Source organism: Diplodia seriata (assembly GCF_021436955.1).
Source record: "Diplodia seriata strain FDS-637 chromosome Unknown scaffold_4, whole genome shotgun sequence".
Lineage (NCBI taxonomy): Eukaryota > Fungi > Ascomycota > Dothideomycetes > Botryosphaeriales > Botryosphaeriaceae > Diplodia > Diplodia seriata.
The window spans coordinates 2,383,156-2,397,943 of record NW_027117311.1 but is presented as its reverse complement, the minus strand read 5'-3'; the positions used below and the strand labels follow the sequence as shown (position 1 = coordinate 2,397,943).

The window sequence follows — 14,788 nt, the reverse complement described above, 5'->3', positions numbered from 1 at the left end:
GCGGGACGGTCGTCGTTGTCTTCACCACCGCCACTGCTATTTGCACTGCTGCTGCTGCTGCTGTTGTTGTTTTCGTTGTCTTCCCCGCCTTTGTGGTACATGAACACGTTGCCGCGGCCGGGGATGCGGCAGTGCAGGCCGAGCGCGTGGGCGTGGACGTGGCTTTTGTAGGCTTCTGACTGGTAGTAGCTGGAGATGGCGTTGGCGGCGCCGGCATAGGAGTTGGCGACGGCGATGGCGACACCGCTGCCGGCGCCGCGTTTGGTGAGGGGGTAGGGGTGCTGTTGTTGCTGTTGCGGTGAGTGGATGGTGGTGGTGGTGTTGTCGGTGGGGATGGCTGCTGGAAATGCTGGGGTGATGTGGTAGGCGATAGCCACGAGGGCGGTTGTGAGGGTTGGGATCTTCATGTTGGCGGAGGGAGATGGAGGTGGTTAGTGGAGGGGAGGTGAGGGCAGAAGGATGGCCGAGTTTGTATATTCGTGTTAGAGTAAAGTGGCGGTGCGGAACCAGTTCCCTACTGTCAGAAATGAAAGTTTGGTAGAAGACCCTGGATGAATTCTGAATCGTGTCTACCAAAATGCCAACCATGGGAAAGCATAAAAAGAAAAGAAAAAAAAAATACCAAGAACCACGGCTACTACGTCGATATGCCAGGCAAAAAAAGAAACACCATCGCCACACCGACGCATTCCTCCCCCTCCTCCCGTGCGCAACCTTCCCTCCTCCAACTTCCGGGTCAAATGCGCAATCCATTCATCCAGCTCTCACAAATTCCCCATTATGCGGAAGCCCACGGCAGTAGTTGTCGAACGTGACGGTGGGTGGAAGCAGTCGCTGGCGGTGTCGTTGCCACCATGGCCACTACTCTCGTAGCTTACACTCGTCACGGCGGCAGGGGGGCATTAAAGGGTACTGTGGTGGGTCTCTTCTCCCTTGTAGCTTGCACTCGTTACGGTGACAGGGAGCTCTGCGGCGTTGCCGTGGTTTGCGTTTCCCTGATCGTTTACAAAGGCCGTCTCTGCAGGCAATTTCGCCGTCGCAAAAAGAGGGAGGAGAAGAGGCCATGCTGTTGGCGGACAAGTCGCGTTTTCCGGAAGGAAAGGGCCGCTGCAGTGAATCGAATGGGTGGGTAGTGGAATTTGTGGGGGTGTTGGCCGTGTGCTCGTCTCGTAGGATCTGGACGGGGTCGATGAGGATGGGGGCTGCGAGGGCCGGGGCGGCGTAGTAGGCCAGGGCCACGAAGGCTGTCGCGAGTGTCGTGGTCTTCATGCTTGGCGATCGGGGGGAGAAATGCTTGTGGATAGTGAGAGGAGCTGGATAGCTGGATAGAAGGCGGGCTTATATGGAATGTCGTTTCTTCTACTTTGGACTGGTGTATATGGCCCTTGGTAGAAAGAGACCCTGAACCGGTTTCTTCGATTGCAAATTTGGCTGATAGTTGGAATGTAAGATAATGACCAAGTTTGTATGGCTTTTTGTAGCTTTAAAGGATATTTGTGATCCAGAGATGGCTACTCCAGTCCTCCGATTTCCCGTCTCCACTCTCGCATCCTATTCTCAACAAATTCGTAACCGAGAAAACCAGATACCGACGAGAGAGAAAGAGCAGCGAAAAAATCACGGGTACCAATGTATCCCCTCCCAACATCCCCAGCAAAACCCTCCTGCCAAACCCGCACCTGACCGACCCCAACCTTGCATCTCTCACGCCACCAACGACAACAGTAGAAACAAATGATTTCTTTTTTCCCTCTTTTGCATGCATGCATGAAAAAGGCCGAATGGAAAAGGACCACCTCTCCGCTGACGCGTCACCTTACTCACGGATCTCTTCCGATGACCAGATCGAAAAGATTACAGGTGATTTTCCAAACGGTTTCGGCCTGGCGCTTTCCGAGTGGTAGCGGGTTACTGGCGAGGTTGTTCGCCGCAGCGGCGGCGGTGATGTTGGTCGTCGTCATCATCATCGCCATGTTGTTTCTTGGGGAAATGTCGGTATGTGGGATCACCACGGGCGCTGCGAGAACAGTGGTGGTGGATTAGGCGAGAGCGGCCGTGATGGTTGTCGTGAGTGTTGTGGGCTTCATTTTTTTTTTTCTTTCGTTTTTTCTTTTTTGGCGGGCGATGTGGGGGAGAGAAGTGATTGTGGAGAGTGATCAAGAGAGAGATGGAGAGAGTGATCAAGAGAGAGATGGAGAGAGATGGAGAGAGATGGAGAGAGAGGGAGAGAGATGGGGAGAAAGGGAGAGAGATGGGGAGAGAGGGAGAGAGCAGAATGGAAGACAGCTTTATGAGTAAATCCTTTTCCGAGTATCGTACTACCATTTACTTTATTGGACCGGTAGGATCTGTTGAAAAAGCAGACCGCGGGTATGCCAACATCTCAAGACACCGGGCCAAAACAAACAAACCGTGTCCTCCTAACCGAACGAACGTAGAAGGAAAAAATAAGTAAAAAGAAAAGGAAAGGAAAGAGGTCTGGAAAAAGCGCCTCCCACACCCCACTTCCACTTCCACTTCCCAATCACGACTACACAAACGGCCAGCCATTCTTCTCCAGATCGTCCTCCTTGTCCTAGTTGTCATAGGACTTCATGGCCTTCAACTTTCCCTTTGCTGTTTGCATCAGATCCACCACGATGGGAACGGCGGTACCCGCGCTCCCGAAATTCGGCATATCGCGCTTAGGGCCGCCGAGCTGGTGGGCAGGACCATCAGCGGCGGTCGTGGTGGTCTTCAAGTTGACGGCTTCCACGCTCGCGCCGGCAACGGCTTCGTGCAGCTGCTCGGCGATGATGTCCGTGGTGATGCCCGTGGCGCGGGCGGCATCGGCGAGCAGGCTGCGCAGGCGCGCCACGCTGGCGACCTCGTTCGCGCCCTTGGCGCCAGCGGCGGCGTCGATGCCACGGTGCATGTCCGAGACGAGGGCGGCGGCGGTGGTGTTGTGGGAGGCGGCCGCCGCGGCGATGCGGTGGGGCAGCTGGTCGATGAAGAGGAGGACGGCGTTGAGGGTTTCGGCTTCGAGGTTCATGGTACGTTTGGCGAGTGTCGGTGGCTGGGACGAGTACAAGGTCAAGGCCTCCTCTTTCGTGTCCTCGATGAAGACGAGGGGCGGCTGCCTGAGGGAGGAGACGGTCTTTTGCATCAGCTCGCCCGAGACGTCCTTTGCCATGGGGTCGCTGGAGGTGCCAAGCTTGACGGGCGCGGCGTGGACGCCGGTGGTGGAGCAGAGGGCGAGGGCCGTCATGGCCGTGGTAAGGGTTGTGAACTTCATCTTTTTTACTTGTTCGCTGGACGAGGAAGGTAACAACACTGCTTGTGGGGAGAGAGAAAGTGTGTACTGGGGGAGGCGATTTTTATAGGCGATTTTTATAGGCTTTTCACTCTATGTACATTTGGTCCAAATTGGCCTAGAACCAATTCCATTCAACTCCCGAGAGCAACTGAACCACGGGTAAGGCATGTCCCCGAACCACGCGGCACCTCTTTCCTCCCCCGGATCGGTCCAAAAAACAATAAATAAAAAGACTCTGCGCCTTTCAACCACTGGTGTGTCTCCCCAGCTAATGTGCCGCGGGTATGGTGATAGCCGCGATGATGCCGCTCGAGAAGAGCAACTTAAGGAATAGCGTCCAATACTGCTGCAGCTGCTCGTGGCGCTTCTCGAGGCCGTGTTGGGACGCCTCATAATTAGCCAGTTCTTCGGGAGTGTGCCGTCCATAGGCGGGTCGGAGCATGGCCGCCGCCGCCTTGACGTCGGCCAGGCTCACGACGTTGGGCGGGCGATGGTCGGCCGCGCCGGCTTCTTCTTTGGCCATCTTGGCAAACACCGCCTGCGCCTTCTCGCTGTCCTCCTCTCGGATCTTGAAATGGTAGGCCTCGCACGGCCCGGGCGCGCCGATGGAAGGGCGGATGGCGGGCGTGTTGGCCATCTCGCCGCCGCTGCGCGAGGGGTGCAGCATGGTGGCCGCCGCCTCCAGGTCGGCGAGGCTCACTATCAGGGGCGCGGGGACCGAAGCGCGGTCGCGGGCTTTGGGCATCTTGGCGAGCATCGCCTTCACCTGCTCCCTGTCCTCTTTGCGGATCGTGAATGGGAAAGAGACGCTTTGGCACATAGAAGGCGCGGCGACGTCAGGGACTGGGCCCGGGACGGCGTAGGCGAGGGTCGGGGCGATGTATGCCATGGCCGCGAGGGCTATGGTGAGGGAAGTGAATGACTTCATTCTGAGGGTAGCCGGTGATGGTTGTCTTTCGAGAGTGGTGTATTCGTCGGATCGATAGGCAGATGAATCGGGCGGCTTTTATACTCAGGATTGTTGGAATCGAAATTGATATCAGTTAAAGCACAGTCATTGGTCCCTCGACTTGGCTGGCGTACACTAACGAATGACCAATACGCTTCAGGAAGTTTGACCCTGACCCAGGTTTGGATTCACCTTCCAACCCCGGTACAGCCTTGTGTGCGGAATCATGTGGCTTTCCGCCCAACGGTAAATTTGAACCCACGCTGAGTAGTCTGTACTCGCATAATTCCTCTTTCCATCGGCATCAAGCTCTCGCAAAGTTAGATACTTGTACTGTCTTCATTTCATTAGTCTTTACTGCCTTTATTTCCGCACACCCTCCGCAAACTACTGTGTCCCGGATATCAGTAATCCCTCTCCTTCTCGCTCCGTGTCGAGCGCAGCGACCCCTTTATACTCCACGAATTGCCATTTTGCCGGTGTGTTGTATTAAGTCAGGGACATGCTGCAGCTCGCCATGGTATAACACTGATGTTTCTAAAGTTTTACACCTAATTGTTGGGAACAGCAAGGCCAGCATACTGCCACGAAGCACACTACGGTTGCCGTGTATTCGCATCGGACTAACAGAATCCTCGATATAGAAACGTTGTTGGGCCGAAGATTAGCCGAGGGCGGGTCTTAGCGCTTCTCGCTCCCTGTAGCCTCCTCCACAATACACTCCACTTTACAGAGTCATTTCACTACCCACTCTCGCCTGTGCTACTGCCCGCCATTCAACGTAACGGCAGGAAGTGCTCCACAGGCTACGTCTCTTTCATATACTGCCCGTGATGAGAAATCCGCTGGATCGTTAACCAGATACTTCTGCTACAGGGCTCGAGCACACGCAAATCCAATATTTACTCTAAACGCCGACGCTAAATTCTCCGCATCATGAGCTAGCTGTAGCAGTTTAGCTGTAGGAGCGTCCAGCGGTGGCATTTTAATCGCATCAGTGCGCACCTAACTCACAAATATTGAAGTGTTTTTGAAATTGGGGTGAAATGAGTTTGCAGCCGTATCAGCTCATTCGTTTAGAACAATTTCCCTTTTGACTTTCTTTAGGCTGCTGTGGTTTGCTAATAAGCTTAACGGTGAATACTTGATATTACACAACTACGCAGTCAATCAATTTTGAATGCATGTGCTTTCAGGGATCAAAACCTCGAATACCATCGACAAGGCAGAGAAAGGAGCAAACAAACGACAAGGGTGTCCTTAATGAAGTCAGAGAGCAGACAAAACCCAGTCAATGGTATTATTTCCGTCGGGTCGGGCAAAAGCCGAAGGGTGCCGGCACAGAACGTCAACGGCGGTTACAGAACCTCTGAAATACTACATACTCAGCGATAGCTAAACTACCACATGCGGACCCCTGCATCCATTAGCAGCGCGTTGTGCGCCACGATACGGCCACCACCTGCACGGAAAGCACGCACATGACCGCAACAAGACACGCACAAACTGTGCCCCCTGCGCACGAGACTCAGTCAGCCGCCACCTTTCCACAGCCATACCCGCAATCAGCTCTACGGAATACACATAAAAAAGCCCCTCTGCCAGCCACTTCTCCTTCGATCGATCGTGACAGGCACATTCGATCCTCAGCGCGGCTCCGCGGAAAATGTTCCCCATTTGACTGCCAATGGGCAAACCCAACTGGGCCACTGTGTGCGGGTCGTAACTCTGAAGTGATCAGCATCGACCTCCGTCTTCTCTGCTCCGTCTTGCAGACGAGAGCGGGGAGGAGGGAGGGATCGAGGCTGGGGGTCAGCGCTGTAGGGGCTTGATGCTGTTCTGCATTGCGGGTTGATGCGGGTCAGCATCATTATCGGTTCATCATGGTTGTCTTCATCATCGTCAGTCTGCTCGTGATATGCTGTCGGAGGCATGGGCATTTGTTACACTATTAAGACAACGCCGAAACAAGTGAAGAATACATATTTGTCCGGAAAGACGAGCGAGTAGAACTCTCTTCATAAACGAGCGAGTAAAACTCTCTTCACAAGCCTTTATTCGTCTCCAAGAACCAAGCTGTTCTGGAGTTTGCATCAGGACAGAGTTGCACCGCGTTTATAAAGAACGAAGCGGAACAACCAGAATCCCTCCACGTGAGCCCCGACACCCAAAACAGCCGCTGCAGCTGACACCGCGCACGGCAAGAGCCTTGCAGCCGTCACTTGCGAAGCCGACTGACGGGTGGCGTAGGAGAGACATGGGATATTAGCCGCACGAATCTTTCTCCTCCCTCGGCTTCTTCCCCATCAAGGACTTGTTTCCTGCAAAGGCTCCACTCCACGCAGTGTTTGCTCACGGACTGCGCATGTACGTTCCCTTATCTACAAAAACACACACTCGTCTGGGTCGTCTTCGCCTCGCTCGCCGAGACTTTCGTCATGCCCTGCCATCGTCACTATCCCGAGATGCTGCACAGCGTCATTAATCGTCGGTGATGGTGCGTATCATCGTTAGCATGGTGCCGTAGTGATGTTGTCACAAAGACGGGTATCTTTCATATTGTGGAGACCCCAAAGCGAGTGACATCGCGATGTTGTATGATTGTGTGTTCCAAAGGGGCTCAATAAAGCGATTTTGATGATACTCAATTGCCAGCAAAGTTGTATCGAGCTTATATATGGTTCAGGACAGTGACGGTAAAGCCTGCACGTGGATCTGAACGACAGGAAGGGTAATACGAGTGTAGTCATGAGATCAGTTGGCCATAGCAGTCTGGTCAAGAAAGCGTCTGGACGAGAGGAGTGAAGGCTTGTATCATTATAGGTTACGTACCTCCCAAAAGCAATTCGCCAAGCGCCCTGAACTCCCGTCAACATGCCAACCGAGACCATGTCGCCTCCCCCTCAATCCAGCATCCCGTCTCTCTCCATCCTCCAGCCCTCTTCCCCCTTCCCCAAAGCCAACCGTCAAAACAGCTCTCATCTCATCCACCCATTACACTTCATTTCCACCACGCCCAGCGCGACCTCGACGCCGACGTAGACGAGGAGGAAGAGGGCGATGAGCCAGGTGGTGTGGGCGGCGGGGCGGCGGGGCGGCGGGTGAGGGCTTCGCGCATGCGAGTTTCGGAGGAAGGAGGGGGGCGGGGGAGGCGGTTTTGGCATTTTGGGCGCGGAAAATGATGGCGGAGCGCGCCAGAAGGTGTGTGCGGGTGTGGTGGTGGTGGCTAGTGGGGAGGAAGATGGAGGGGAACGGGAGCTGTTGCGGTGTCCGAGTGCGTGCAAAGTCGAGGGCTTATTATGTCCTGTGGGCTTTGCGGAAAGGGTGGGAGAAACGTACCGTGACGTAATAGAACTCGTACCACTGCATGTTAGGTTTGGTGATGATGCTGGTGGCGATGAGGGGGCTGACGGTGGCTGCGGTATATGAGAGACCGTAGTATTCTTCGAGCTGCGGCGAAATCACTTGTCAGTGTTGTATCTTCCAACCGAGAAATGGGGAATTACAAATGGTAGGAGGGCTCCGTATGCAGCGTCGTTGGCTCCCATGATGAAGAAGCTCCAGAAAGCGGAGAAGATACGCCACATGTTGACACGAGGTGGTTCCATCTCTGCAGCTTCTCGGTGGCGGTTATAGGAGAAGGTAAGGTCTCGATGGCATCACCTGTCTTGCTGCTGCTGTCATGGGGAACTTGGGATAGCGACAAGCTGTGGGCGTTCTTGGTACTCTCGGGTCCGTGGCGCTTTACGGACGGTGGTTTGGTAAGAACCTGGGGCGTGTCTTGAAGTTCAATGACACAAATTGACAAGCCACCATTTTAAGGGGTTTGAAATGCCATTGTTGAGTTAGGAAGGAGGAATACGCGGGAAAAAAAGGATTAAATTTCTAAGAATACTTTAACAGGGAAGAGGAAGGGAGAGGCAAATCGACTCGGCCCGCAGGGAATAGCGGCTGAGTTATTGCGGAGCCCCGCAAACCACGGCAAGAGCGATTAGGCGGTCGAGTCGGCGGTAACACAGCAGCCACATGGTGGAGAAGATGTAGCAGGAAAAGGTCGAGAGCAAATGAAAAGAGGAGGTGGTGATGATGTAAGCCTCCGCAAACGGAGACATGTGGGGAAGGAAAGCGGGCCGACTTCCAGCCAGTGAGCGCGGCGGGAAAGCGCAGCGCCGCGGATGAATGTCGGCCCATCACGTGTGCGTCCCGTTTCCGCTGATTGAGGCTCTGGAGCTCTGGAGCTTGTGCTTCCTCGTCCAAGCTTGCACCACCATCTCCGCGTCATGGAGGCCGTCGACGCGACCGAACGCAGCTACAAAGGTTTCGACGGTACGGAGCATCCCTCTGCCCTCGCAGGCTCGCGTTGCTCACGTATCTGCAGGCCCGCCTCCATCTCTACTCACCATCATCATCGACACCAACCCACATGCCTGGGCCTACCTTTCCTCGACCCTGCCGCTGTCCAAGGCCATAGCGAACCTGCTCGTCTTCGTAAACGCCCACCTTGCCATCAACTCTGCCAACCAGGTCGCCGTGCTCGCAAGTCACACCCAACAAGCAACATGGTTGTATCCGACCCCACATCCACCCAAGGCCGCCGGCCGCAACGCAGCCAACGGCGATAAAGGAAGCAATGGAAAGCTGGACGGCGACGTAGACATGGCAGACACGCCAAGCATGGACGACGCGAACAAGTACCGGCCGTTTCGCAACGTCGAGACGGAGCTGCTGGCCAACCTGCGGGCCGTCATGTCGCAAACCAGCGAGGCCGATCTGCAAGCCAGCACCACGACGCTGATCGCCGGCGCTCTCACCACCGCGCTCGCCTATATTGCGAAGGCCACCCTCAATTCCGCGCCGCAGGTGGGCGACGCCAACAACGCCGCCGATCTCGCCGCCGCCGCCGACGCGCCCCAAGCCCGCGCCTCGCTGACCTCGCGCATCCTGGTGCTCAGCGTGTCGGGCGACCTGGCCTCGCAGTACATCCCCGTCATGAACGCCATCTTCGCCGCTCAGCGGCAGCGCATCCCCATTGACATCCTGAAGCTGGCCGGCGACACCATCTTCTTGCAGCAGGCTTGCGACGCCACCGGCGGCATCTACCTACAGCCGTCATCGCCGCAAGGGTTACTGCAGTACCTCATGATGGCATTTCTCCCGGACGAAACGGCGCGGAAGCACCTGGTGTTGCCGAGTGCTGGCGAGGTGGACTTCCGGGCAGCGTGCTTCTGCCACCGACGGGTCGTCGACGTGGGCTACGTTTGCTCTGTATGCTTGAGTAGTAAGTATCTCGACTTTGGATCTACGATTGCGGTTGCGCTGATGCGAGGTCCTTATAGTCTTCTGCGAGCCGCCGGCCGATCAAACGTGCCCCACGTGCACCAACCAACTATCCGTTTCGAGCTCCATCACCCGGGTGCCGGCGCTGATTCCCCGCAAAAAGAAGAAGAGAAAGCGGGTTGCGGGCGAGGCCACGCCGGGAGGGGCGGCCACGCCAGGCACCCCCGGCGGCGGAGCGACGCCGATTCCTTCGTGAAATTCGCTTTTGCAGACGCTTCTCCGCAGCAGTGGTGTGATGGGCTGGGTTTGGCGCATGATATCATATTTTCCTTGGATAGGTGTGGCGTTGGTCGGGACAAAACAAGTGGGCTTTCCACGGCATTGGCATCTGCGGAGGCGTTTCTAGGCTGGACGGGGCACGACGGCAGGCGGGGATGGGGCTGATGCGGCTTGAAAGAGATGGGCTAATTGACTAGCGCAACGGCTCTAGTTGGTAGGGCTTGACAGGCACCGGAGCTCAACGGTTGGCTCGCGAGTTGGGATTTGGGTCTCGAAGCATGACTCCCCTCCCCGCCGCGATGCCCAGGAACCAGGACGCAAGCAAGGCAGGCAGCCGGCGGGGAGTCGAGCCAGGAGGGCATAGTCAATTAAGAGGTGCAGCTGCTATTATTGCATAACCGGCATCATCCACGACTGCCGGCGTCACGTGGGAGGGGAGGTCGGTTCCAGCGGCCTGGTCTGGAGAAACGGGTCGACATGATGTTGGGCGACGGCGAACACGAGATGGGCCAGGGTAGCTCCGCACCGGGCAGGGAAGGGATCGGCTGTGGCCGGGGTAAGCTCTGGCAAGCTTCCAGCTCCGGCTACGTCGCCCGCGCTTGGCTTGCGCTGCGGCTTAAGCCACCTCCGCACGCCTTTGCCATGTAACGCTGACCCCCGCATCCTCAGCGTCGCATCACGCCGGAAGATTTGTGGCCGCCGCCCCAGCTCCTGATCTCACTGACGTCCGACCCCGCCTCCACCGCTTCCCATTGGCCAATTGTTTCGCCTCGGCTCCGTTTCTCGCGAGGCCCTTTCGTTATTTCTTCGCTTGATGGCGCCGGACCTGACTACTGTGTTGTGATGTGATGATGTGCACGTCCTACCGCATCCCACCGGGGCCCCGTCTTGGTTCATCCCACATATGGAGCTCCGGCATGGCGAGACTGTTTAAAAGCCCCCGGTTCCGGCCAGTCTTGCTCCCGCAGCTGTCTCCCGCTCCGAACCGGCGAGGGAAAAGCAAGCTGACTGTCGCCGTTTGACTCGCTTGTGTGCGCGTAGCTCCGTTGTAGCTACCATGAAGCTCTCCACCAGCTTGCTGGCGGCGAGCCTGGCGTCTCAGGCGCTGGGCGCCGCCGTCTCTGCAGGCAAGCCCACGGACATGATCAAGCCGTACAAGCGCGAAGCTCTGCAGGACATCGTGTGTCCCCGGTTTCTCCGGCCCACCAGACAAACTGGCTGACGCACAGGAATCAGGTCACTTGGGACGAGCACTCTATCTTCGTCAACGGCGAGCGAATCATCTTCCTTAGCGGCGAGTACCACCCTTTCAGGTAGGAATTTTCTCAAACACACCGACCAAGCATGTCCGGTCTGACACGTTTCATCGCAGACTTCCGGTCCCTTCGCTGTGGCTCGATGTTTTCCATAAGATCAAGGCCCTGGGCTTCAATGGCGTGTCGTTCTACGTCGACTGGGCTCTTCACGAAGGCACCCCCGGCGAATTTACTGCTGAGGGCGTTTTTGCCTGGGAGCCATTCTTCGACGCTGCCCAGGAGGCTGGCATCTACCTGCTTGCTGTGAGTTTCTATGCAGCCGCTATTCACCACCACAAACTGACGAAAGTAGCGTCCTGGCCCCTACATCAACGCTGAGGTTTCTGGTGGAGGTTTCCCTGGTTGGCTCCAGCGCGTCAATGGCACGCTGAGGACTGATGACGAGGCCTACATCAACGCTACCGACAAGTAGGTCCCATACTCCGAACTTTGTTTCAAAGCTAACCAGCCCACTAGCTACGCTAAGAACATTGGCGAGATCATCGCCAAGGCCCAGATCACCAACGGTGGCCCCGTGATTCTCTTCCAGCCCGAGAACGAATACACTGGCGCGGTTGACGGCGTCGAGTTCCCCAATGAGCGATACTGGGATATTGTGGAGAAGCAGTTCCGCGATACCGGAATTGTGGTTCCCTACATCAACAACGATGCTTCGCCTCAGGGATACTTTGCCCCCGGCTCCAACTGGACCCCGCAGGTTGATATCTACGGTCACGATGGCTACCCGCTTGGCTTCGACTGCGCCAACCCCTACACTTGGCCCGATGGAAAGTTGCCCCAGAACTGGAGGGAGCTGCACGAGGAGCAGAGCCCCAGCACTCCTTACGCGCTGGTCGAGGTATGATGCATGGTAATCCTGGTCGGTGCCCCTACTAACAGACCCTCACAGTTCCAAGCCGGCGCTTTCGACCCCTGGGGCGGCCTTGGTTTCGATCAGTGTTCAGTCCTGATCAACCAGGAGTTTGAGCGTGTCTTCTACAAGAACCTCCAGAGCTTCGGTGCCACTATTATCAACCTTTACATGGTGGGTGTCCGCGGGTTTCCTGCAATTCACTCTCGATACTGACATCTCGTAGATCTTCGGCGGCACCAACTGGGGCAACCTTGGCCACCCCGGCGGTTACACCTCTTACGACTACGGTTCGGTCATCAGGGAAACGCGCGAGATTGATCGTGAGAAGTACAGCGAGCTTAAGCTGCAGGGTAACTTCCTGAAAGCTTCTCCCGCTTACCTCACTGCTGAACCCGGCGAGCTCTCCAACGGCACTTACGCCAGCACTACCGACATCGCCGTGACCCCGCTGCTGGGTAATGTCACGAACTTCTTCGTTGTCAGGCACGCTGCCTACAACTCTCTCGAGTCCACCTCGTACACCCTTACCGTTCCGACCAGCAAGGGCGACCTTACGCTGCCGCAGCTGAACGGCACTCTGACCCTGAACGGCCGCGACTCCAAGGTGCACGTCACCGACTACGACGTCGGTGGAGAGAACCTGCTCTACTCCACCGCCGAGATCTTCACCTGGCAGAAGTACGACGACAAGACCATCCTCGTGGTCTACGGCGGTCCCAACGAGGCGCACGAGCTCGCCTTCTCCAGCGGTAAGAACGCCACCCTCATCGAAGGCTCGGGCGTGACCATCACGGCCAAGGACGGCGCCACCATCCTGCACTGGTCCGTCACACCTTCGCGCAAGACGGTCAAGGTGGGCGAGAGCCTGTACGTCTACATCCTCGACCGAAACTCGGCGTACAACTACTGGACGCACGACGACATCGTCCTCAAGGCCGGCTACCTCGTCCGCAACGCCTCGGTCGACGGCACCACCCTGTCCATCGTCGGCGACCTCAACGCCACCGCCTCGCTCGAGGTTATCGGCGGCGTCCCCAGCGGCCTGACCACGCTCACCTTCAACGGCGAGGACCTCGACTTCGAGCAGTCCCCCTCCACCGGCGCCGTCTCGGCCTCCCTCGCCTACACGCCCCCAGACATCTCCCTCCCCGACCTGTCCAGCCTGTCGTGGAAATCGCTCGACACCCTCCCCGAGATCGGCGCCGACTACGACGACAGCGCGTGGCCGGCGGCCGACCAGGAATTCACGCTCAACACACTCCGCCCGCTGACGACGCCCACGTCGCTCTATGGCGGCGACTACGGCTACCACTACGGCACCCTGCTCTTCCGCGGCCACTTCACCGCGACGGGCAGCGAGTCCTCCCTCTACCTCTCGGCCCAGGGCGGCTTCGCCAGCGGCTTCTCCGTCTGGCTGGGGTCCGCCCTCCTCGGCTCCTGGACTGGCGCCGACTACGCCTCCAACGGCAACGTCACCCTGCCCATCGCCGGCGACGCCGTGCCCGCCGCCGGCGCCGACGCCGTCATCACCGTCGTCCTCGACACCACGGGCATCTCGGAGAACTGGGTCGTCGGCGCCGAAGAGGCGAAGCTGCCCCGCGGCATCCTGGACTTCGACCTCGCGGGCCACGCGCAGGGCGACGTCAGCTGGAAGCTCACCGGCAACCTCGGCGGCGAGAAGTACCTCGACCACTCTCGCGGCCCGCTGAACGAGGGCGGCCTCTTCGCGGAGCGCGCGGGGTACCATCTGCCCGGCGCCCCCGTCGATGAGTGGGAGGACAGCGCCGGGCCCGCGGTCGACGGCGTCGCCGCCGCCGGCGCGGCGTGGTTCGCGACGACCGTCGACCTCGATATCCCCCAGGGCTGGGACGTGCCGCTTTCGTTCTCGTTCGGGAACTCTTCCTCCTCGACGAATGGGAGTGTGCCGGCGTACCGCGCGCAGCTATTTGTGAATGGCTGGCAGTTCGGCAAGTACATCCACAACGTCGGCCCGCAGGACGTGTTCCCGGTGCCCGAGGGCATATGGGACTACCGGGGCAGCAACTTCGTCGCCGTCAGCCTGTTCAGCCAGGAGAGCGCCGGCGCGGTGGTGGAGAGCTTGGAGTTGGTGGCCGGGACGCCCGTCAAGACGGGTTTCCGGGCTGTGGAGGTCGTGCAGGGCGAGGCGTGGAAGGAGAGGGAGGGGGTGTATTAGTGTTTGGGGTGGGTAGTGGGGTTTGGGTTGGGTTGGGTGGTGGTTGCGGAGGAGCAAAAGGGAAAGTGGTGTGTGGTTGGCTTAATGAGTTATGGTAATGCGCAAAAAAAAATTTGGCCGCCTTGAATTGTTCAAGAAGTGTGATGCTGTGAGTTCATCGTGGTCTTTCGTCGTTCAGCTGAGCACGCTGCCACAAATGGACGTCGCGTTTTTTGAGCGCGGGCAGCTACGCGCTCTGGAACGGGCCTCGTGCTTGCTTTTGCTGTTCTTCTCGTACTTACAAAAGGCTGCCTCACCGGTCTTCGGTTCTGTACAAACATCATCAGTGTGTAGCACTACTGCACGCTTGTCGTAATTGGGACACTGGTTGCTGCTCCTTTCTACAAGAGAAAAATCGAATTCTGTTTTTTCCCTTCGGTCTTTCGTTTCTGGTCGAGATACTTCTGGAGTCCCCCGCTCCGGGGTTGTTATCAGCACGTTGATGCTGCGGGTCGAGGGCAAAATGAGGAAGAGTAGCATCATCATCATTACCAAGTGTTGGTGCGCCGCATCTCCGGCCGTTGATGATGCTGTGGAGCAGGTGCGAATAGTGAAGATGGTTGGAAGTTTTACGCAAACAACATGG

At 57.3% G+C, this 14,788-nt stretch overlaps 4 protein-coding genes across 4 annotated transcripts; 2 read left to right on the top strand and 2 right to left on the bottom strand.

Moving 5' to 3' along the window:
* Window positions 1-2,575: 2,575 nt before the first annotated feature.
* Window positions 2,576-3,274, bottom strand: SLS55_004584 (uncharacterized protein; the record flags this gene model as incomplete). Its single annotated transcript, XM_066776040.1, has 2 exons — window positions 2,576-3,179; window positions 3,270-3,274. 2 exons carry the CDS (start codon window positions 3,272-3,274, stop codon window positions 2,576-2,578), a joined length of 609 nt encoding a protein of 202 aa, XP_066633921.1.
* Window positions 3,275-3,563: 289 nt separating this feature from the next.
* On the bottom strand, window positions 3,564-4,223 carry SLS55_004583 (uncharacterized protein; the record flags this gene model as incomplete). Its single annotated transcript, XM_066776039.1, has 1 exon — window positions 3,564-4,223. The coding sequence occupies one exon, from the start codon at window positions 4,221-4,223 to the stop codon at window positions 3,564-3,566; it is 660 nt and encodes a 219-aa protein (XP_066633920.1).
* Window positions 4,224-8,524: 4,301 nt separating this feature from the next.
* Window positions 8,525-9,777, top strand: TFB4 (RNA polymerase II transcription factor B subunit 4; the record flags this gene model as incomplete). Its single annotated transcript, XM_066776038.1, has 3 exons — window positions 8,525-8,570; window positions 8,623-9,522; window positions 9,581-9,777. 3 exons carry the CDS (start codon window positions 8,525-8,527, stop codon window positions 9,775-9,777), a joined length of 1,143 nt encoding a protein of 380 aa, XP_066633919.1.
* Window positions 9,778-10,857: 1,080 nt separating this feature from the next.
* On the top strand, window positions 10,858-14,163 carry SLS55_004581 (uncharacterized protein; the record flags this gene model as incomplete). Its single annotated transcript, XM_066776037.1, has 7 exons — window positions 10,858-10,980; window positions 11,037-11,113; window positions 11,173-11,359; window positions 11,409-11,524; window positions 11,573-11,954; window positions 12,006-12,140; window positions 12,193-14,163. The coding sequence occupies 7 exons, from the start codon at window positions 10,858-10,860 to the stop codon at window positions 14,161-14,163; spliced, it is 2,991 nt and encodes a 996-aa protein (XP_066633918.1).
* Between the last annotated feature and the right edge of the window lie 625 nt (window positions 14,164-14,788).